General features: G+C 44.6%; 1 protein-coding gene and 2 long non-coding RNA genes across 27 annotated transcripts in view; 2 read left to right on the forward strand and 1 right to left on the reverse strand.

Moving 5' to 3' along the window:
• The window catches only part of LOC102156662, a 106,207-nt gene extending 97,191 nt beyond the window's left edge, over window positions 1-9,016 (reverse strand). For 20 of the 23 annotated variants that reach the window (XR_005362301.1, XR_005362304.1, XR_005362303.1 and 17 more), the window contains exons 1-4: window positions 8,859-9,016; window positions 6,422-6,499; window positions 4,287-4,477; window positions 2,750-2,865 (exon numbers count right to left, since the gene is read on the reverse strand). This is a non-coding gene — a long non-coding RNA (uncharacterized LOC102156662). Of the gene's footprint in view, window positions 1-2,749; window positions 2,866-4,286; window positions 4,478-6,421; window positions 6,500-8,732; window positions 8,784-8,858 lie in introns of those variants that run through there. The other 3 variants (XR_005362300.1, XR_005362312.1, XR_005362311.1) reach the window with 3 other exon arrangements.
• Window positions 1,970-3,938, forward strand: LOC119872558. Its single transcript, XR_005362320.1, has 3 exons — window positions 1,970-2,246; window positions 2,578-2,735; window positions 3,871-3,938. It is a non-coding gene; the product is annotated as an uncharacterized LOC119872558 (long non-coding RNA).
• A 340-nt stretch (window positions 9,017-9,356) lies between the features above and the next one.
• WDR26 (WD repeat domain 26) overlaps window positions 9,357-22,649 on the forward strand; it is a 39,783-nt gene continuing 26,490 nt past the window's right edge. The window contains exons 1-6 of one of the 3 annotated variants that reach the window (XM_038542874.1): window positions 9,357-10,067; window positions 11,849-11,948; window positions 12,049-12,153; window positions 17,576-17,712; window positions 21,173-21,270; window positions 22,436-22,592. In XM_038542874.1, the coding sequence (XP_038398802.1) occupies window positions 9,637-10,067; window positions 11,849-11,948; window positions 12,049-12,153; window positions 17,576-17,712; window positions 21,173-21,270; window positions 22,436-22,592 (1,028 nt within the window). In that variant the 5' untranslated portion in view covers window positions 9,357-9,636. The remainder of the gene's footprint in view (window positions 10,068-11,848; window positions 11,949-12,048; window positions 12,154-17,575; window positions 17,713-21,172; window positions 21,271-22,435; window positions 22,593-22,649) is intronic. The other 2 variants (XR_005362321.1, XM_038542873.1) reach the window with 2 other exon arrangements.

The raw sequence follows: 22,649 nt of genomic DNA on the forward strand, positions 1-22,649 counted from the left end.
AATGTATTTGTTTTCTCCAAGTTGATCTATGGATTTTATTCAGTTCTAGTCAAAATCTCAGCAATTTTTTGTGGCAATTGACAAGATGACTCCATTTTTTCCTATGAAATGCAAAGGGCCAGCCAAGGCGATCTTGAAGAAGAAAACCACAGTTGAAAGATTTCCACTACCAGATGGCAAAACTTATAAAATTACAGCAATTAAGTCAGTATGGTATTAGCAGAAACTTTTGTCAGCAAAGCATAAAGATACACAAATGGACCAATAGAACACAGAAGGTTTAGAAACAGATCCACATGTGCACAGTACTCTAATTTTTTTGATAATGACGCCACACTGCAAGGCAGAGAGGAAGGAATGGTCTTTTCAAAATGGTGCTGGATCATCTGGACATAAACATGGAAAAACAAAGGAGCCTTGACCCTTACCTCACACCAGTCATGAAACTAAAGTTTAGGGGCACCTGGCTGGCTCAGTCAGAATAGCATACAATTCTTGGTCTTGGGGTCATGAGTTTGAGCCTCACATTAGGTATAGAGGTGACTTAAACTAAAAAAAAAAAACAAACAAACAACAACAAAAAGTAACACTAAATTTTAGAACTGTAGACATGCCCTGGAAAGGCAAGACATTGAAACTTCCAGAGGATCTCTTAGAAGAGTATCTTCATGCCCTTGAGGACAGAGAATGGCTTCTAAAGTAGAACACGGAAAGCACAAACCATAAAGGGAACAATTGATGAACTGGATTTCATTAAGAACTTCTACTCATCAAGACACTATTAAAAAAGCAAAAGCAAACCACACAGTGGGAGAAGAAACTTGCAGTACATGTATTCAACAAAGCACTCATATTCAGAATACATAAAGAATTCCACAAATCAATAAGAAAAAGGAAACACAATTTTAAAAGGAAGGAGAAGCAAAAGACTTGAAAAGGTACTTCATAGAAGAGACTGTCCCAGTGCCTCTCCCCTAAAAAATATTTTAAAAGGGCTCAACATGATTAGTCACCAGAAAAATGCAAATTAAAACTACAGTAAGATGCTGTTGAGGTCCGGGCAATGTTCTGTTTCATGACATGGGTGGTGGTCTCACAGGAAAAAAAATTCACTAAGTTATACACTTAAGGATTTGTACACTCTTCTCCATTTGTTATAGTTGCCTAAAAATGTTTCCTTAAAAAAAGACTTGAGAAATATATCGGCCAAAGTTAATGTGTAGACTTTATTGGATTTTGCTTCACACAAGCCAACTGTTAAAAAAGAATTTGTGAGAATTTGGTCATTAGCTGCATATTTGGTGATACTTAATAATTGTTTAGGTGAGATGATTGATGGCTTTATATCAATGTTTTCAACAACACTTCTTACCACTTAGAACTATATACTAAAGTATACATATATCAATAAAATAATATCTTGGATTTGCTTCAAAATAATCAGAAGAGGGAGAACAGTAAAATAAGAATAGATGAATTGATAGCTAATATAGCTGGACAGGTGACCCTCGAATAACATGGGGGTTGGGGACACTGACCCCCCCCAGTCAAGAATCCATGTATAACCTTCGACTCCCCAAAAACTTAACTGCTAATAGCCTACCACTGACCAGAAGCCTCACCGATAACATAGTCGATGAACACGTATTGTGGATGTTACATGTATTATGCATTGTATTCTTAACAATAAAGCAAACTAGAGAGAAGAAAATGCTATTAAAAAATGTATAAGAAAAAAAAGAAATGTATAAGGAAGAGAAAATACATTCACAGGTCAGTACTCAACTCATCGAAAAAAATCCACTTCTTGTGGACTTGCACAGTTCAAGAGTCAAGTGTAGTGTTCTACTTTTATGTATAGATCTTGTATAATAAAACCTTTTTACTTTTATTATTATTATTATTTTTTAATAAAACCTTTTTAAAGCCATAGCTTAGCCAGGGTGCCATGCTGTGGGGCCACCTATGATTCCTCTCTTCCATACCTCCCTAACGGAACCAAGTATTTCCGTAGTGACGATGGAAACCGTAAACATTGAACCCTCAGGCTCCTGGGACCTCAAGAAGTTGTCTTGGCCATTCTCTCCTTATCAAGCAGAGTCTCTGAAACAGGGGGACCCCACCACAATGTATACTGCGCAGCACAGGAAACACAGCATCCATTTCAACACACTGCATTTCAATAAGGATTTCTCAGAGAAATGAACCAGAAAGAATGGACAACCTTCTACCACCCTTCCTCCAAGGTTCACTTATCCACTAACCAGGCCAATGAAACAGTAAAGAGTTCCTAGTGGGGAACAAGGATTCATACACACTAAAAGGGCAAGATTAGGGATGCCTGGGTGGCTCATCAGTTCAGTGCCTGTCTTCAGCCCAGGGCGCGATCCTGGAGTCCTGGGATCGAGTCCCACATTGGGCTTCCTGCATAGAACCTGCTTCTCCCTCTGCCTATGTCTCAGCCTCTCTCACTCTCTCTCTGTCTCTCTGAATAAGATTTTTTTTTTTAAAAAGGGGGGGGGAAGGTTAAAAAATTAATTTATAGGACTTGCTCCTGTTTCTTCTTTTGACCTCTAGGAACTGCAACAGTGGATACTTTTCAGATTCATACCAGGCATCTCTGATAGCGTAGGGGTTGAGCGTACAGCTCAGAACCCTGCATACCCAGCTCACCCACCCACCAGCCACATGACCTCAAATTTCCTGTGCTTCGGTCTACCACCTGTGAAACGCAGGTAATAGTACATACCTCACAAGGTTGCTGAGATTAAAATAGCACAATATGCGTAGAGTGCTTAAAATGATGCCAGGTGTTGCCTTTAGCGTTTCTCCAGTGCCACAGAAGTCTGCCATGGACCCACGCCACTGCCAGAAAGAACGAATGGGAAGGTGGGCTCTCAGAAACCAGAGAATGGTGTTGTTGAAACTCTGTGGTTAAACCTTCCAAACACATCTATTTCTAGCTATTTCCATATTTGTTGGAGAACAGTATTTGCCAATAATTTGGGGGTAAAGAAAAAGATCCTCTGAGATAAGAGGTCAGAGGTGTAGCAAGAAACGCAGAAAGGCTCCTTCTCTGTAGAGGATATAAACCCTATTCACATTCAAGGGACCAGCAAGTCCCTCAACTGCCAGTCTTGTTTTTGAGATTTATTTCAGAGACAGTGAGCACAAGTGGGGGGAGGGTCAGAGGGAGAGGGACAAGCAGACTCCCCGCTGAGTGCAGAGCCTACCGTGGGGCTCAATCCACGACCCTGAGATCATGCATGACCTGAGCCGAAATCGAGAGTCAGACACCTACAAGACTGAACCACCCAGGTACCCCTCAACCACTGGTGTTCATTTAGCCTGGCACCACTCCACACACCACAAAAAGAGGCTAAGAGCTATTATTTTGTTCTTTTGTTGTTCATGATTGGTATCCATGAGCTCATTCAAGCAAGTTTTTTGAAAAATTGAGGCCATCATGTTTCACATTTGCCTATATGTTTAGTATTATTTAATAAATACCATGATTTCCAAATAAAAATAATTCACCAAAGAGGTGCAGAGAATCAAAATATTAAAATTTCTAAGTTTTAAAATTCTAGCCATTAGACCATTACTTCTATATGGCCTGTGTATACATTCTGAAAACGTATTTTTTCATAACTAGAATTTCTTGTTAACCATCATAATTGTGTTTTATCGTTGACTATTCTTTATGATTAACATAATGCCAGAGGAATGAACAGCATATATGAAACGGAGAATGAGGTAAGGCTGCCCAAAGGGCCTGTTGTCTACCATGCAGACTCCAGGGGCTATTAATTATTTAGATACTTTTCAAAGTTAATAAATAGGAATGTCTTTTTGCCCTTTATTCCCCAGATGAACGTAACCAAATGAGAGGGATGTGTATGTGCAGAGAGAGCTGTCTGAGAACAAGGGAGTACAGGTAATGAAAGGGCCATTTAAAATATATATATTTAATGTCAAATATGCACAACACTGCTTTGTGTGACATGTTTTTATTATGACATTCTTATGAGTATTTTGATGGTTTTTGAGTGTACTTTGAAAAACACAAGTAGTTTAAAAACATTAATACAAAAAAAAGAGCAAAATTAAAATGACACGTTAAAAAAATACTGATTGTTAGAAAATGCAAACACTAAAGTATCAAAGGGAAAAAATAGCCCCCTTCTCACCATCGGAGTCCTACCCCTCCTCCCCCCAGAGCTTTAGGCTTTTCTACCCCACCAGAAAAATAACGTACACGTGCAATTTACTGAAAGGAATCCTACCATGCAGTTTTTTTACTTAATAACATATCTTGATGCCATTTCCAGATCAGCACAGGCCATTCCTTTTGCTCGTCCACAGGGCTCCAGGGAAGATCTCTGCATATGAAGCTCGGGGTCATATGTGGTGTTTCAGTGTGACCTGCCACCACAGAGTGCAGCAGCAGCTACAAGCTGGTCCAAGCGGTCTATCACTGTTGCGTGATTGGAAAAGAACAATCAAGTTCCTTGGTTTACTTCAGTTCCTTCAGGAAATTTCCTGAGCCATTGATTTACAGCCAGTGGGCCTAAGACAGCTCAAGAAAGGGCTGCTGGCAGTTGAGGAAGGCAAACACTTCTATCTGTGCACTTTTGAGAGTCCTGTCCTTGCGCTAAGATCCACCTGCTGGGCCACCCCCTCCCACTCCCAGGCGTGGACTGAATGCTGATGGCACCAACGAAATGCTTGTAGATGGGGGATCAGGAGCAAGTGCTGGAGAGACACGCGTGCAGCAGTAGGTACAACTGCTAGGTGACTGTGCCTTTCACTATGACGCAGGCATGAGAAACTCCCCAGTCACCAAGACCGACGCGCAGCACAGTATTCAGAGCTGCCTGCCTAGAGTGCACACGAACACAGTCACATGGCAGAGTACAGGCTCAGAAATACTAGTAACAATAAGGCCGTATTACATCTCTGCACTTAGTTGCCTCAAATCCTTTTTGAAATGATGGAGGGGTTTTTTAAAATATTTTATTTATTTATTCATGAGGGATACAGAGAGAGAGGCAGACACAGGCAGAAGGACAAGCAGGCTCCATGCGGGGAGCCCAATGTAGGACTAGATCCCGGGCCTCCAGGATCACACCCTGGGCTGAAGACAGGCACTAAACCACTTAGCCACTCAGGCCTCCCAAATGATGGAGGGTTTAACATGTATTTTGAAATATTTCTGACAGGGCATTTTTCCAAATATTTATTTGTTCTTCCATTTGAGTCACACACCAACTCAGCAAGTAGGCCAGAGGGACTTTCTACACTTATAAGATGGGATGAATGTAGGGCAGCAGTGTTACACGACTCACCCAAGATCAGTGGGGACCACGCGCCCTAACCCCAGGCACTGTGCTCTGTTCTGGATGGTCCCTGGCCCCCCTAAGTCCAGGGCCAGCTCACCAATTTTAGGACCCTCAACAAAGAACTAGGAAAGAAGCCAGAGATAGAAATACACCCTCCCCAGGAATTCCTGAGATAATGAAAACTACCTTTCCCTAACAAAAATTTAATGAATTGAAGAATATTGATGTTGCTAAGTAACCAGATTGATACACCAAATTAACACCGAAACAGAACAGTTTTTACCAGTTTTACAAAGACTTTTGTGAAAGGGGTGCCTGGCTGGCTCAGTCAGTGGAGCGTGCAACACTTGATTTCAGAGTTGAGTTCAAGCCCCACACTGGGTGTACAGATCACTTAAAAATAATTTTAAAATCTTAAAAAAAAAAAAAAAAGACTTTTCTGGGGGTGCCTGGGTGGCTCAGTCAGTGAGCATCTGCCTTTGGCCCAGGTCATGATCCTGGGGTCCTGGGATGGAGCCCCAAGTCCAGCTTTCTGCTCAGTGGGGAGTCTGCTTCTCCCTCTCCCTCTGTTCTTCCCCCAGCTTGTGCTCTCTCTCGCTCTCTCTCAAATAAATAAATCTCTTTTTTAAAAAAAAAGGCTTTTGTGAAAATGTGGTTTCATATTTTATTATAAACATACATACTACCTCAGCTTTTTTTAAAATCAGGTAGTTCCTTAATTTTGACAGACACTACCTTGGACAGTACAAGTAACTTACATTTTGATATCTAACATCTATGTCCTGTCTCTCTGTCAGGGCTGTCCTAGAGAATTACTGTTTAAACTTTTTTGAGGATGTCCTACAGAAGAAATATTTTTCAGTTTGTCAAGCACAGATATGTCATTGAAACAAAATTTTCACAGAATCATCATTACCCTTCCTATGGGTGTTTTCCTTGGATATTTTCTATGCTTTTATATCTTTGGGGGTAGAGGTCTAGAAAGGCTCCTCTCTTCTGACCTGAAGAAGGGGTCTTAGTACATTAGCAAAGATTACAAACAGCCTTCAGAATTGAAGGCCCCAGTAAGTGATACTCACACGGAGGGCCAGGAGGCTGGAAGTCAGGAAAGGCTCCCTTGATGAGGCCCCCGAACGAGGCAAATCTTGAAAAATGAACTGGAATCAGAAGGGTAGAGACTCAAAAGATGAAGTAAGCCCAGCACGTTTGGGGGGAAGTCACTAAGCATTCGTCAAGGGAGTGGTAAGGGATAAAATCAAAAGAAAGCCTGAGGTCAGTATGTAGAGAGCAAGGCAGACTCTGGATTTTGTTGTGGAGGGAGTAATGGTGTCACTGATGGTCTATGAGTGTGCAGTGTTGTTCCAGAATTGTTCATCTGCACACAGACTGGAAACAAGCTCTAAAAACACCTAGAGCTCAGACACCAGGTTCTCCAGCAATATTTTAGCAGAGAAAAATGTGTGTACACATGGACCTCATAAATTCAGAATCCTAACAAGAGCAGAATAAAAAAAAAATAGAAAAGCTGGGATATACGTAGTCAGTTTAGACAGCAACTAAGTCGCTTCTGTTTTCATTTGTTTAGTTTTGTTAATGAAGTGTGGGCCTTACCTGCAGCGACCACAAGTAATTATTTCCTTTACAAAAGCTATACACTTTACTAAGAAGCTTGTCCTTCATACTATTACAAGCCTAACCAATTATTGTAAATAACTGCAAAAGTTAAATTTTGTATCCACAGTAACACTTTTAATAATAAGGCTGTAGAGGGAACACACAAACAGGGACCTGTCAGGGTGTCCAGCATCCCGTAATTCAGGCTCTGCTGGTACAATGACAGTGCCCTCTGATCCTCAGCTCACACCGAGGTCTGTCTCAGAATAAAAACATCCACCCAGAGTCACCTGGCAATTATACCACCACCTGGAAGCATATTTAAGAGATGAGAACTACAAAGCTGTGCACTTCCTCTCCCTTCCTCCAGGCAGCAGAACAACAGAGCTCAGGACTCTTTGACTAATTTCTCATAAGCATCACTTTTTAATCATTTTTCTGAATTTAAAAGGGCCGGTCTCCCAAGGCCTCTCTAAAGTTATCTCGAGTTATTAATATTGCAAATTTCAGTGCTAGAAGGCGCATCAGTTGAAGTTTTGTGTTTTCCACAGGGAACGGGCTTTAGAGGAAGATTTCTCTAATTTCTGAGAAAATGTCTATTACACAGACGTGTAACCACAGCCGCAGGCACACACACAACCGTCTGGGCTGAAGGTCATTTCTGCAGGCACACAGGCTGGGACGTCACAGTGACATGGAAGCCCCACGTTTCACCTAAAAACCTCAAGCCTGGATCTCAAGCAGAGTCCAAACCCTGCTCGGGATGCAGGGTTCAGCAGAGGCAGCTGGGAGGGACAGAGGCCGCCCCAGGCAGGTGCCCACAGGCTCTATCTCCTGGGGCCTCAGTGTCCAAGCACATCCTGCTCTCCGCTGGGAGCGCTGCTCCGAAGCTCGGGTTCCTCCACACTAAGACCAGGAGCCTGTTCTCCCCAGTTTCAGTCCACGTGACCTCTGGGTGAGCTGCCGGGGCTGCCAGCCCTATGCCTCAACACTGCCACTGACCCCGATATCCCCAAACCCCCTGAACTCTGGTCCTGCCGGTGCCGACACCGACCCCCTCGACCTCTGCCTCTATGACCTTTGCCTCTATGGCCCCAACCCCAACCCTCTACTCCCTGGCCTGATGCCCTGGATGCCAACCCCCTACTCCTCAGCCCTGACAGCCCTCACCCCAGCTCCCCCTTGACCCCCCATTCCCAGCCCCGAGGGCCCTGGCCCCAGCTCCCCCTTGAAAGCCCATTCCCGGCCCGAGGCCCTGGCCCCCAAGCCCTTGATGCCGACCCCCCACTCCCAGACCGAGGCCCTGGCCCCCAAGCCCTTGATGCTGACCCCTCCACTACCCTGCCCGAGGCCCTGGCCCCCAAGCCCTGGATGCCAACCCCTCACTCCCAGACCGAGGCCCTGGCCCCTGAGCCCTTGATGCCGCCCCAATTCCAGACCGAGGCCCTGGCCCCCAGGCCCTTGATGCTGACCCTCCACTCCCGGGCCCAAGGCCCTGGCCCCCAAGCCCTTGATGCCGACCCCCCACTCCCAGACCGAGGCCCTGGCACCCGAGCCCTTGATGCCGACCCCCCCCACTCCCTGGCCCGAGGCCCTGGATGCTGACCCCAGCCCCCCACCCCCCGCCCCCCACGGCCCGGCCCTGACCCCCGGCCCCCTGACCCCAACGCCCTGGACCCCGGCCCCGCCCCCCGCCGCGGCCGCGACCCCGACCCCGACCCCGACCCCGACCCGGCCTGCGCCAGCCGTCGCCGGGCCTGGGGCGGCCGCACTTACTCCGCCGGGGAGCCGGGGCCGGGGGCCGGGGGTCGCGGGGCCGGGGTCCCCGCCGCCGCAGGCCGCCCGCCGCAGGCCGCCCGCCCCGGCACGTGCCGGCTGACAGGCCCCCCATAGGTCCCGTACCTGCCACCGGAAGTGAGTGAGGAGGGCAGTATAGGCATTTCCTGTGACGCGAGCGCCTGGACTCCATTAGGCAGCAGCTGGGGGAAGAATCAACACACCAGGGAGCGGAGCGCAGCCACCGAGCGCCCAGGCGGCCGAGGCGGCCGCTGCCTCCGCCGCCGCCCGCCGCCGCCGCCGCCCGAGCCGGGGCCCAGCCCCGCGGCGGGCCCCGCGCCCCCCGCCGCCTCCCGCGGGGCCCCGGCGCGCCCCCCGCCGCGCTCCGAGCCGCCCGGGGGGAGGGAGAGGCCCGGCCCCGCGGCCCCGCTCCGCTCGGCTCCCCGCTCCGCTCCCCGCTCCCCGCTCCCGCTCCTCCTCCTCCCCGCCCCTCCCCCGCCCCGGCCCCGGCCCCGGCCCCGGCCCCCCGCCCCCGCCCCCGCCCCCCCGCCCCGGCCCCTCGCCCCGACCCTCCCCCGGCCCCCGCCTCGCCCCGCCGGCTCCCACCACGGCCTCTCTCGGCGAGGAAACTCTGGCCTCCGCTTCCTCCTCCTCCGACTCGGACGCCGGCGGAGCCTCCCCGCCCCCGCGGAAGAAACCCCGAGCCTCGGCGGCGGAGGGAGCAGGAGAGCCCGGGGCCTCGGCAGGCAGAGCAGGCCTCTCCCCTCCGTCCTCGGCCTCGTCCTCGGCGTCGTCCTCCTCCTCCTCCTCCTCCGTGCTGGTGGTGGTGGGACTGCCCCCGGCCGCTGCCCCCGCCGCCGCCCCGCACCGGAGTAGCGGCCACAGCCTGGTCAGCGGCAGCATCATGCAGGCCAACGGGGCAGGAGGAGGAGGAGGAGGCGGCGGCGGCGGCGGCGGCGGCGGAGGGGGCGGCGGGGGCCAGGGACAGACCCCGGAGCTGGCCTGCCTGGCGGCCCAGAACGGGGAGTCGTCCCCGTCGTCGTCGTCGTCCGCGGGGGACCTAGCCCACGCCAACGGGCTGCTGCCCGCCGCCCCCTCCGCCGCCAGCAACAATAGCAACAGCCTGAATGTCAATAACGGGGTCCCCGGCGGGGCCGCCGCCGCCGCCGCCGCCGCCGCCGCCGCCGCCGCCGCCTCGGCCGCCGCCGCCGCCGCCGCCGCCTCGGCCGCCACCCCGGAGCTGGGCAGCAGCCTCAAGAAGAAGAAGCGGCTCTCGCAGTCGGACGAGGATGTCATTAGGCTAATAGGACAGCACTTGAATGGCTTAGGGCTCAAGTAAGTGTCCCTCCCGGGCGGCCGGTGCGGACGGGCCGAGGGCCGGAGGCCGCGTGGGGGGAGGGCGCCGGCGAGCTGGGCCGGCCCGGGAAGGCCCGCGGGCCCGGACCTTGCCCTCGGCCCGCACACCTTCGGAGCCCGATTGTCTGTCAATAAAGACGGATGCGGGAGTGCGTCTCCGGTGGGGGAGGGGCGCGCTCGAGCCGCCGCGAATAATGAACCTCGGAGGATTTGTTTTTCGAGTGTATCTCGGAGGCATCTTTGTGGGACACCTCCCCACCCCCAACTATGACAGACAAGCCAGGCCAACCACCAATCAGGGGACACAGTCGCCTACAAGTGTTCATGGGAACGGAGGGGCTGGGAGAATTTGGAAGGAGGCTGTTGAAGAAACGTGATGGGAGCGAGCGAGCGAGGGAGCGAGGGAGATACGCTGTGGCTGTGGGTGTCGCTGGAGGTCCCGGCGCGCGGCCCAGGGGCCTACCACCAACCCAGGGGGACGCCCGCCGAAGGAGCCCCTGCTCCGGCGACCTGCAGCGTCGGTGGCCTCGAGCCCCTCGGTGTAGGTGAAGGGATAGGCAGCGACCTTGGCCTAAATCCACCGTTTTGTGGACACAAAGGAAAACCGGCTGGGGGGGGGGGGGGGGGGGGGGGGGGTGGAAGGTAGGATCGGTGGGAGTGCCCTGCAGTCCTGAGGGGGGATGGAGCAGAACCAGATGAGACCAGGGCGAACCCTGCAACAGTCCATCTCCTGGCTTCAACGCACAGGCCAAAATAAGCCCCTTGGGCCAGCCCAAATGTACGTTTGGGTTTATAGATTTGTTCTGGGGGGGGTGGGGGGGAGGCGGGGGAGGGGAGCACTTTCAAAAAGTGACTTAAGTATTTTGATTCTCTGGCAGATCATCACACTGTTTAGCTGAAAAAAAAAAATAAACAGTTGAGAAAGGGAACGTTGAGACGTAAACACAAATATAGAAAACTGATAAGGAATCTTAGGTATCAGAATGCCCGATGAGAGAAACTGCGTTTGATAAATCTCTTCAGCTCTCAAGGAGAAACACATATTAGAAAGATTTCACTTTGTTCCCCAAGGAAAAGGATTCTTATGAAAACAGATTTTTGTAAATGCTAACAGAACATGTTACCGAGACAAGAAGCAAGCTGACAGCAGCAGGAGGAAATAACTCGTGACTGTTTGGAACCTACACCATAGTAAATTTGCTATTTTTAGTATAGAGAGAAAGAGAGTGATTTTTGATGCTGGATTTATTTTAATTTTAAAGGTTGACCTAGTAGAATTTCTGAACAAACATAACTGCCTGGATGTAAGGCCCTTCCCTAACCCAGGTCCTCTCTATCACCTTGTCTGGAGCTAACAATTTCTGTCTTTTGAGACTTTGTAACATCAGTATGCAGATCCTGGTTTTTATTTATTTAAGCACTTGGTTACAATATGTTTTTGGAGATTTTATACTTCACTAAACTTCTGAGGCATTACATGGTAAAAATTGGAAGAACTTTTGATTCTGGTTTCAAGACTTTGACTTGACTAGATAAAACTACATAAAGGTGGCCATTTAAAAATGCAAGTTTGTGGAGCCAAGCACAGTAAAAAACAAAACAAAACAGAAAAAAAAAAAAAAAAAACTATGGATTTCTTTTTTCTCCATCATGAGGTTAGATTGAAAACTTTTGCAACTGTTTTTATGGACATTAGTTTATTTAGAAGAGTAAATCCTACAAGTTGGCCAGGTCTTTTTTACACTGTATCTCTCCTGCAGCCAGACTGTTGATCTCCTCATGCAAGAGTCAGGATGTCGTTTAGAACATCCTTCTGCTACCAAATTCCGAAATCATGTCATGGAAGGAGACTGGGATAAGGTAAAGTAGGGCATATAGAGCTGTGTGACTGCTGCTAAAATTATATATTTGAATGTGCATGTTGTGACACTTCTGTTTTTCTTTATGCCAATTTTTGCAGGCAGAAAATGACCTGAATGAACTAAAGCCTTTAGTGCATTCTCCTCATGCTATTGTGGTAAGAGGCGCACTTGAAATCTCTCAAACGTTGTTGGGAATAATTGTGGTAAATACACTTTTGTTCTTAGTTTCACATTCATGCTTATTTTAGTAGGTTATTGATAGTTTCAGGCTTCTGCCTCTTATAAAAGATAAGACCTAAAAGTAGTTAAATTTCATAATTAAGTTTATAAACTAGGATGAGTGTTGACTTTTTAAACTTTTGAGTTCTGTGTTTTTAAAATCATGTTTAGTAAATGTGTCGTTTGAACCTACTTTATAATTAAGCTTCTAGAAATTAATTGAAACATTTTCATGCTTTCAGTGTGTTAATAGCAGTTTTATATTTATGGAATCAAAGATAAATTATACTTTCACTATTTATACTGAATGTGCTGGCAGAGGAAACATATTTGGATGTGTGTGTATCCTATAGCCTGAAATAGCTGATAACGTTAATTGTCCTGTTTTGGGTTTTTGTTTTTTTGTTTTTTTGTTTTTAATCTTCGGAAATGGCAGTTGATTCAAAGCAGCTCCTTTGGCGTGCTCACCATTTTCCACTCTTGCATTCCAGTTGTGTGCAGGGACAGTGTCAAAGTGTGTCTAATGTGCATCACTCTGGTGGAGGGTTTGTGTGCAGATTGGACCTTTGGGCTCTGTTACAGCCCTTATTTCCCCCACAAGATCAGTTCAGTAGGCTAACCTGTTCACTTCTTTCATCAGTCTCAACGAATCCTTTATAGTGATAGGCTTTATTTCTTCTGTAGATGTCAGGAGAGGAGGGGGATCAGTTTTTCTAAGTGCTTGTGATTGGAAACCCTGAAGAATCAGCTGCTGGCTACTGGCCTTTTAACTTCTAGCTGATTCATTTGTTGTCAAAAGCAGTTTCCTGTCTGGTGGGGGAGGGAAAGAAGGCCAATAGGAAGTCAAGTAGGGAAACCAGCTGTTTGTTAAATATTAGTAAATGACTACTGTTACCTTTTTATTTTTTTTGTTTTGTTTTGTTTTATTTATTTATTTATTTTTGTAATTGGGTCAAACATTAATCTTGCTGCCTTTGTCTATAAACCTACCACAGCCTCTTGTTTCTTTTTTTGGGGGGATCGGCGGGGAGGAGGAGAATCTTAAATACAGAAGTTTTCAAATTCGTGATATGATTTTATATAATGATATATAATCCTAGAGAATGGACTTCAGGCAAGTTGAAGGTGCAAACAAGAGTGAACAAATACAGATTAAATTGATGATGTAGGATATATAGTTTTGCTTTCAGTAAATATTTAAAAACTAAAATCTTTACTTTGGAATCATTATTTTAATGATAAATTAACTCATAGAATGATTAATTCCATGCTAAATATTAAAAATGAAAACACAGAAGCTAAAATAAACAAAACACTTACTTTTAAAAGGTTATAAATTTTCCAATAATGAAATTTTTTCCCAATCAATGTGTTTGGGGTTTAAAAGAAAAAACTCAAGTGTATTTTAATTGAGCAGTTTCTCATAAATTATTAGCTCTGACACAACGGAAGATGGCCCTAAAATAAAGACAAAAAATAAGTGTGTGAGTTTTGGGAGAATTGTTTTTGCCTTTTTTAAAGCTTCACTTCAAATTGTATTTGTAATTGAGTAGTAAAAATTTAGATAGGTCACCTCCTATTTTTTCTTACTTGTTTATAGATATGTGGGGCTTCTGTGTTGGATTTAAGATTATGACTATCTCACTTGAAAGCTTCATTAGAAGCAACGTGTAAACTCAAGAGAGGGAATTGTAGATAATGAGGAAGAGGCCTTTCTTTTTACAGCCTCTTAAGTCTATAGAATATTACAGCATCTAGTAAAAGATGAAGGTTAAGTCATTGGCTGAGCCTCACACCGTCAAACTGTTTAGGTATTTGTACAAAGAAAGGGGCTCCAGGTTTATGATTCAGTTCAGCATTTTTGTTCACCCTTCTAGTTTGTGTTCAGATTTACTCCTCTCCCACTGCATCTCCAGAAGAGAACCCAATCCAAGCATAGTTATAATAATACCATAGAAGACAACTATTTGGGACTTTTTAAAACATAATTATTTTAATTGTATGCCCAGACACATTTGATGACTTAATCGAGACTAAAATTATTATTTTACTTTTTAAGCCTGTATATTTTTATTGACCCAATCCACACTCTGTTCTCTCCACCTACCCTCCATATTTTTTAATGGTTTCCAGACAAATGATATCAGCAATAACAGAATTTGCTCTGGATTTTCTGGAGAATGAGCTCCTCAATCAACAGTGTTCAGTTTTGGTTCAGATGTGCTTTGCCACATCCGAGGAGTTTGGGTAGGTAGGAGAAGCCAGTAACATGGGAAACCCCTCTCTGTCTAAAATTTTTATAGTATAATAGAAATGTGTTTAAGAAAAGTGTTCAAATGCTAATTTCATGAACAGAAATTAATTACTGTTTTTTAAAGTTAAATAGAGCTTTGAAAGCCATGATTTAAATAGAATTCATTTCCCCTTTCCTCTGAGTCATGGTTTAATTGATACAACTTGGTTATAACCTTATTCCAGAGTTAGTCAGAACCACTCCTGAGTTAGCTAGAGGCCACCCTGAATAACCAGACTGCACGGCTTCTGACTTTTCCTTCGCATGGAATTCAGTACGGTTAGGTGGGAGGAGGAGAGAGAGGATCCAGCATCCCAGTACTGGGTAGGATGGTGGGGGCATGGGGCAACAGCAGGATCTACTCTGTAGAGCTGTCTCACAGTCCTACTGGACAGTAAGAGACAGACACACACCCTGTGCCTGGAGATGCTAGGAAATTACCAGAGACCAGAAGTAATCTGTCACAGAGGTCTCCTTAGGAGCTGGGAGGAGATCTAAAGGGCAGTTTGTTTTCTCAGCCCTTCTCAGCTTTTCTCAGAAAAGCTTTTTTTTATTCATTTAAGAAGTTTGTGATCTTGATCTTTAAAAAAAAAAAAAAAAAAGTTCATAAAGCTCTGTCCTACCCTCAGCAAATTTGCTTGATTTTTTTTTTTAAACTTTTTCAGTAAATAATTGACATCATTTGTGAAAGATGTTTATTTTCTTGAAATTGTGTTTACATTTTCGTGCTTTAAATTTTGGAAAGTAAAATGCAGTTTTACTCTCCTTCCTTATCATATGTGTCAAATACAAATTGAACTGGGTTTTAGAAAAATAAACATCTCTTTCAACCAGATCTCTAGCTGTGCTTAGCCAGTAGCCTGTCAGTTGCCATGCATACTACGAGGATTCGGTATCCATTTGAGGATATTCTTTGTTTTAATCTGGATAAAATGACTCATAGAAAAATGTCTGTGCCCTACCTTTATAGCATGCCATGTATATCCAGAATTATGTGTTTGTGTGGGCTTCTCTCACAGTTTTCCCTCTGCTGTCCTCTCTGGCCCCACCCCTGCCCCATAGAAAGACAGTAGCACGTTCTATCAGGATCTTGGTGGGAAAATAAGGGGGAAATAGCGCTTGGGGCACTGTCCCTACACACATTGGAATGGGGGATGTGCCTAGGACCTCACAGTTGACACCCCAGAAAATAAAAAGTAATTTTCTCCAAATTTCCAGTTGCCAAGAAAAGTTAGTAGAGAAATCAAGTACAGATACTGGCCAGTTCCACGTGGCATTAATTTAAATGAAAAAAATTGTTCAACTAAACGTGATTCTCAAGTTTGAATCAGAAACACTATGTGAAACGAAACTGTGGCAGTATCAGCAAATGGAAATATATAAACTCTACATTTCATAAAGAGTGGAAGTCTTTTTCAGAAAATAAAATGGTGAGAATATAACCTCAAATATAAAATCCTTTGATTTTTATATTATTTAGTCTTTTGGTTTTTGTCACCTGATGGACATGGAGAGTGTTTTTTTATTTAACATAATAAAGGTTGACTTTGGGCTCCCTGTGCAAGAACACACTTTCCAGGGCCTATTGGTAACTGATCTGTTTCTGAAGCATTCACTAGTCACTCTAACTGGATGTGTAAAATTTGGTAGGTGTAGTTTTTCTAGAGTTAACAGGAGCTTATCTTAGAGTTTGAAATTTTTCCTGTTGTTCTTTAGTTACAGATTTAAGTTTAGATAATCACCACACATAGGCAATGCGTCTTATAAAAGATGTGTTTAAATGTAGACCTAACTTCTGTGACAGGGTTTGTTTTGTTTACTTTCTCTAGAAACCATTTTTTAGAGGATTGTAGGTATACCATTCTTCTAATACTCCCTAATGGACAGTCTTGTAGAGAAGTTCATGGTATTCTTAATTTTGTAAAGAAATTATCATTTCTGCACCCTTTTTGGACAGCAGTATAGACATACTTAATGTGTTCAAAGTAAGCCTCTTACTGAGGAAGAAAAAGCTGTCGTTTGGTTTTTTTTTAAGTAGGTTTAACATCTTTACCACTGTATTCCTTGGGGTCTCTAAATATGACTGGCATTTTCTGTCTACGGACTTTTGCACCTGCGGCAATCGGCTTGCTCCAGAGCCGCAGGTAGCAGTATGATGAGAGTCCCTCCAAGCAGTGGTCTTCTATTGTGGAAAAACTCTCAGCCTGATGCTCCTAAGCATCTCTCTCCTCTAGCAGAAAAGTTGCAAAGATTATGACTATTGATGCTCTCCAGTTAAAAGTACAGTGATAGAGTAAAGGGACATTATAAAGTATTAAAGCCAAACATATTTCAGAGAAAAACTAAATGTGAATGTGCTTCCCAGTGAGCTGGAAATGCTCTCTCCTTTTTTGGGAGAAAAGAGCTGATCCTAACTGTGTGCCCCATAGTTAAACGCACCAGTGATCAGGCTGTTTCCAGCACACACACACAGATTGCCTCCTTTTGCAGATTTCTCGGTTCAGCCTTCTGTCATAAACATCCTAGCGAGAGCAGGTCCATCAGGCTCCCTCGAGCCTACTCTGCACCTGGACCTCCAGTCCTTCTGCTGGACAGCTCTTCGTACTCCCTATGAGCCAGGCCTAACACTTCCGCTCTAGTTGTGCTTTCCCATCTACTTGTCCTGGCACGTCATTTTTAAATAATTTTTCCATTAACCGGTTTTTCTGCCATCTCTTCAAAACTTGTTATATAAAACCCCGTAATGCCTTGTTATAAAAGTCACACTTTAAAAACAAATTCCGTCTGAGTTTTCACATAAGAAATAAAATTCTAGGTGAATGTTTTAAGGGCAGAGTTCATTTTTTCCTCTGTTGATGCCTTGGTCACCAATAGTCTTACCTAATTTGAGATGATTCATCAAAGCAGAGTTTTATTAAGATGTGGAATTGAGCAGAGTCACGTTTAATCTATGACTCTATTAAACCAAAATATCTTGAGTCCTCTTAAAGCTTTGTAAGAAGTTATTTTCCAAGGGCGTAGTAGAATGGTTTCTACTGTTCTGTTTAGGAACAAACATTTTCTGAAACTTCCATCAACTTCTTTCCCCTGACTGCTGCTTTCTGTCATGTCAGAGGATGAAGTTTTTGCTGCTGCAGCAGAAGTACCTAGAATACCTGGAGGATGGCAAGGTCCTGGAGGCGCTTCAGGTTCTGCGCTGCGAGTTGACACCCCTGAAGTACAATACAGAGCGCATTCACGTCCTCAGTGGGTAAGGACGCTCAGCTCTTAACTCCAGGGTGGCTGAGGGGCTGTCATTTTTATCAAGAGTGCCTGTTCCTCCAAGATGAGAACATTGCTAAATCCTTGGATGCTGTTTGTCTGGATACAATCATTGAAACATGTTCGAGCTACTTGTGTCCTCCTCGGAAGCGTCCCATAGGAGACTAGAGAGATACTTAAGTGGGTGAAAGAAAGAAGAAATACATACCGCCGTGTCATAGTCTTGTAAAAACCCTGTGGGGTAATCCTCTGTGCAGACAGTAAGCAGTGATGCTTCCAGTGTACCTTGTCAGACGTTCTCCATAATGCATGCTTGTCCCGCCCCAGATCCTTGCCATGCGTTTCCTGTACACAGTGTCCCTCAATCCTCATGTCCGTTCTTCCCATGTCCAGGGGCTGAGGCCTTGGATCTGCACCTCCCTTCTGTTTTGTGTCCACAACACCCCACCAGGTCACCTCGTTCTGTGCTGCACCCTCACATGCCGTGTCTATGCGTGTCTATGCTGGAGGCTGTCCCCCCCCCCCCCCCCCCCCCCCATTTCCCAGTGTGATGGGTCTCCTAGCCTCCTTGACAGTCTCCATTTGAGTGTCTCAGAGATGTGTGTCACAGTGAGGTTCTCCAATCCAGTTGTCTTCTCCCACCGTTCCCCACTACCTGCTCCTCCCAGTTTTCCCATCTCAGACAAACATCAAACCTTATCCTTGCGTTTTTTAAATATTTTAACTCTGACCTGTATTGGCCCAACTCTAAAACATAACTAGGTTTGTCCATTTCTCTCCATCTCCACAACTCACAACCTCTCTGCTAGTTTATCCATAAACATCTCTCCCAGAATATGCGAGTGGCCTCCTCATGAGTCCCATTGAGTTCATTTTCACTCCCTTAATGACAGAGATTTCACACAGCAGCCAGATAAATACATAAGTAAAACCACACACTCAGCCACTTCTCTCCCTTTCTTAAAACTTCCCACTGGCTTTCTAGCACCATTAAGTTCTAGAATCTCTGCTCATGCCCGCAGAGACCCTGACCCTTGCCCACCATCTTTTTCTTTCTTCTTTACTCTAGCAACATTAATGTTTTTGCTGTTCCTTATCTGGCCAAGCCGCTCACTGCCTCTACCCTCTATCGTAAATGTTCTTCCCCTAATCTTCCCATACCTGGTTCCTAGGTGCTCTGGTCCCCGCCCAAATGTCCTCCTAAAACCATCCACCAGGCGTTCTCTGTCACATTATTGTTTTTAATTTTTTCCTTCATAGCATTTTTTATTATATGGTAGATATGGCCCCCGGCCTCTAGAACAACATTAACACATGAGTTTTCAGATACAAAATAATGGACAAAAACGATAGACCCAAAGAGGTGTAGAGTTCGTTTTAGGGTTTTCGAGAAAAAGGAACAGAACCTTGGAGAAGTGAAGTAACCAGTCCACGATAGAACTAATAAAGTGGAGAGCCAGGATTGCAAGCCTGGTTTGACTCAGCAGAGTCCTTGGTCCTCACTCACTGCATCTGCATCAGTGCAGTGTGCTGGGTACTTTGCTGGGTCATACTTGACAGCTGGCCTTGTTCTGTTTACCTCTCTGATAAGGGGTCTGATTTCTGTGTCACTCAAAGACCGTTCACATGATGAATTTTGTCTTGCTCTGGTAACAGAACATATAACTGAATCACATAGTTTTTATTCTAAAGTGAATTTCACCCGCTGTGCCCTTTGCTCGTTTCCCATAAGGGAATGGCCCAGAGACAGCCAGATGCAGAGTTCTCATGAGGACCCAGGCTTTCTTCCTACTGGCCCAGCATACTTTCAGTTACACCACACAGCTTCCCATAAACAGACCTTCATTTGAAACCTTAAGGTATAATGTGTATTTTCAAAAGGGACAGCAGAATCAATCATTAAGTCTTTTTTGCAGAATTTTAAAAGTGAGCAATTTTTCCATAAAATTATGGATAATAGGGCAGCCCCGGTGGCGCAGCGGTTTAGCGCCGCCTGCAGCCCAGGGCATGATCCTGGAGACCCGGGAGCGAGTCCCACATCGGGCTCCCTGCATGCTTCCTTACTTCTCCCTCTGCCTGTGTCTCTGCCGCTCTCTCTAGCTGTGTCTCTATGAGTAAATTAAAAAAAAAAAAAAAAACTTAAAAAAAATTATGGATAATAAATTTTATTCTAGAAACCGATAATTCTGCAATAGGGTATTTTGAGGCCAGTTATTCTTGCTATTAAAACGAAGTTCTCCTCGGTTAAGACATCATATACTAAATAGCAAGACAGCAGGTGGTTCTACTCTTGGGTAAGAGGCAAGGAACTTAGTGCTGAATACGGTTTGCTTCATGCAGCCAAGAAAAATAGAAGATGATGCTCACATCAGCTCTTATCACTTATTAAGCTCTACGTGTATACCAGCTAATGGACCAAGTACTTCACATACCCATCTTCGTTAATCCTCACTTCCCTATTTAATACCCTTTTTACAAGTTAGAAGAATGAATCCAAGAACAGAGTATCAGACAGAGTAGCAGGAGAGTTACTTGCCAGGTCTCATCTCCATGTCTGAATCATGCTTTCACTTCTTTTACTTTTAAAGCCAGTTCTTCTGAGAAGAACGAGGTCAGGGTCACACTTCCAGCAGGGGGCCCTCATGTATTCTCCAGAATCCATGACTTTAGCATTTATGCCTCCTTTGGCACATATTAGTGAGTAATGAAACAGTTCCCTAAGTCTCCACTTTGGGATCTCAATACCTTTCACAGGATGACCCAAGGATGATTATCCAATTATACCATTTCTTGAGTGACGTTTATGATAAACTCTTGAAGGTATGTTGTTTTTGTTTAATTAACTTAGTGTAAATATCTTTGAGGGTTTTTTTAAATTTATTTGGAGTTTTGGGGGGAGTTTTATTTTACTACTGAGAAGCAGTTCAGTTAGCATAGTAATTAAGAGCAAGTTTTGCAGTTAAAAATGCCTGAGTTCATATCCCCCATTTTTTTTGCCTTGTAACCCTCAGTCAGTTACTGAGGCTTTCTGTGCCTTGGGTTCTTCATTTGTGAAAATAAAGTGCCAGTGCTTGCTTCATACAGGATTGCGACCTGTGTTCAATAAAGTCTTACATGTGGAGTGCTTAGGACCGAGACTGGCAAGCAGTAAGAGCTACAGTATATAACTACATATGATAACAAGCGTGGGAATGTATTCTACTAACAGATAAGAAGATGTCATGACAGTAACATTATATATCTTGCTATTATTGTTGTATTACATATTAGTAATTATATCCAGATACCAGGTGTATTAATGGATTGGGTCCATTGTAGAAATTTCTCGATATATTTCTTAGTAAGGACTTATATATATTTCTTAGTAAAAATATGATCGGTATTTTTCAGTTAATGTTTAATCCAAGGAAAGGGTTTGATATTTGTTGCTTTCTCTGTTCTGTGTTAAGGTATCTGATGTGTAGCCATGCAGAAGACTTACGTGCAAAAGCAGAATGGGAAGGCAAAGGAACAGCTTCCCGATCCAAACTGCTGGACAAACTGCAGAGTAAGAGTCTTACTTTCTGGTGTTTCTGTGTTTTTTCTTAATTAGAAATAGATAACTATGAATTGATCAGGAAATCTTGTGTCTAGACATACCCTCAGTGAGGAGGGAGTAGTTATATAGGAAAGAAGGGAAAAGCCATTAAAAGAAGCCCTTTCAACCAAAGGTTTCCAAACCCTGCCATTGAGCCTGAGAAGCAGCTAGCCTCCCCTGGAGTCGGGGCAGAGAGCACAGGTCCCAAAGCAGTTCTCCCTTCATTTGTGTTATGCCATGATGCTCCTGTTAAGGTTTTGTTTGGGGGAGAAATGCTGCGATTTCAGGGAAAAAGAAAATATAAACCAGAAACATAAACGAAAAGTGTTTCAATATTTGTTGATTTCAATAGGAAAGCCCAAGTTTAAGTAAATTTTTTTTTAACCAGATTTAAGTAAAATGTCCTCCCCCCCCCCCCCATATGTTATATGTATTATCCAAATTAGAGTAGGGGTTTTATTTTTGCCACATTTTTATAGAAAAGATCTTTCTTCCTTCTCAGATTAAATCATGTTATCCCATGTTCCATATTGAGGTATGAGAGTAGAGATCCTAAAAAGTCAGAAAATTGTGTGGTTAGGGAGGTTCGAGGCATGGAAGAATTAGAATAGATTGATTTCAGGATCAAAACACCATCATGCCCTGAATTTTCACGGGATCCTTGGCATTAGAAGCAAGTTGATGGGAGCTGGAACCTGTTTCAACATGTTGGCTTGCCCTTTGTGAAGTGGAGGTCTCTTACATTTTTAGTGATGCTCAGTCTCCCACTGGGACACAGTCATCCTCAGATTTTCTCTTCATTGACTTTTTGGGGGATTTTGTTAGTAGTGGGAGTTTTGGGATTTTTTAAATTTTTTTATTTTTTATTTTTTTGCTTTGTGTTTTTGTTTTTGGAAATTCACATACAGACTGGAGCCCTTGGATCTGCTCCATTTTGTGGCCACATAGCTGTAGCTGCTGACAAATACTCCTAAGGTTCATACTGTGTCTCCTTGCCTGCCACTGCTCTGAGAGATGTAATACTTGAGGGCAAGGGCAGCAAAAGTGGAGCAGGTGTCTTAAATGAAAGTTTGTACTGTCTTGGTCTTCTAATTTTTATTTTTATCTCTCTTCTTAAAAATGTCTTCTCTTAAAGCATATTTACCACCATCAGTGATGCTTCCTCCACGGCGTTTACAGACTCTCCTGCGGCAGGCGGTGGAGCTACAAAGGGACCGGTGCCTATATCACAATACCAAACTTGACAATAATCTAGATTCTGTGTCTCTGCTTATAGATCATGTTTGTAGTAGGTAAGAGAAAAATTCCTTACAGATTTAACAGACTCAGTATGAACTTTGTTAAAATGT

The sequence above is a fragment of the Canis lupus genome, chromosome 7, assembly GCF_011100685.1.
Source record: "Canis lupus familiaris isolate Mischka breed German Shepherd chromosome 7, alternate assembly UU_Cfam_GSD_1.0, whole genome shotgun sequence".
NCBI lineage: Eukaryota > Metazoa > Chordata > Mammalia > Carnivora > Canidae > Canis > Canis lupus.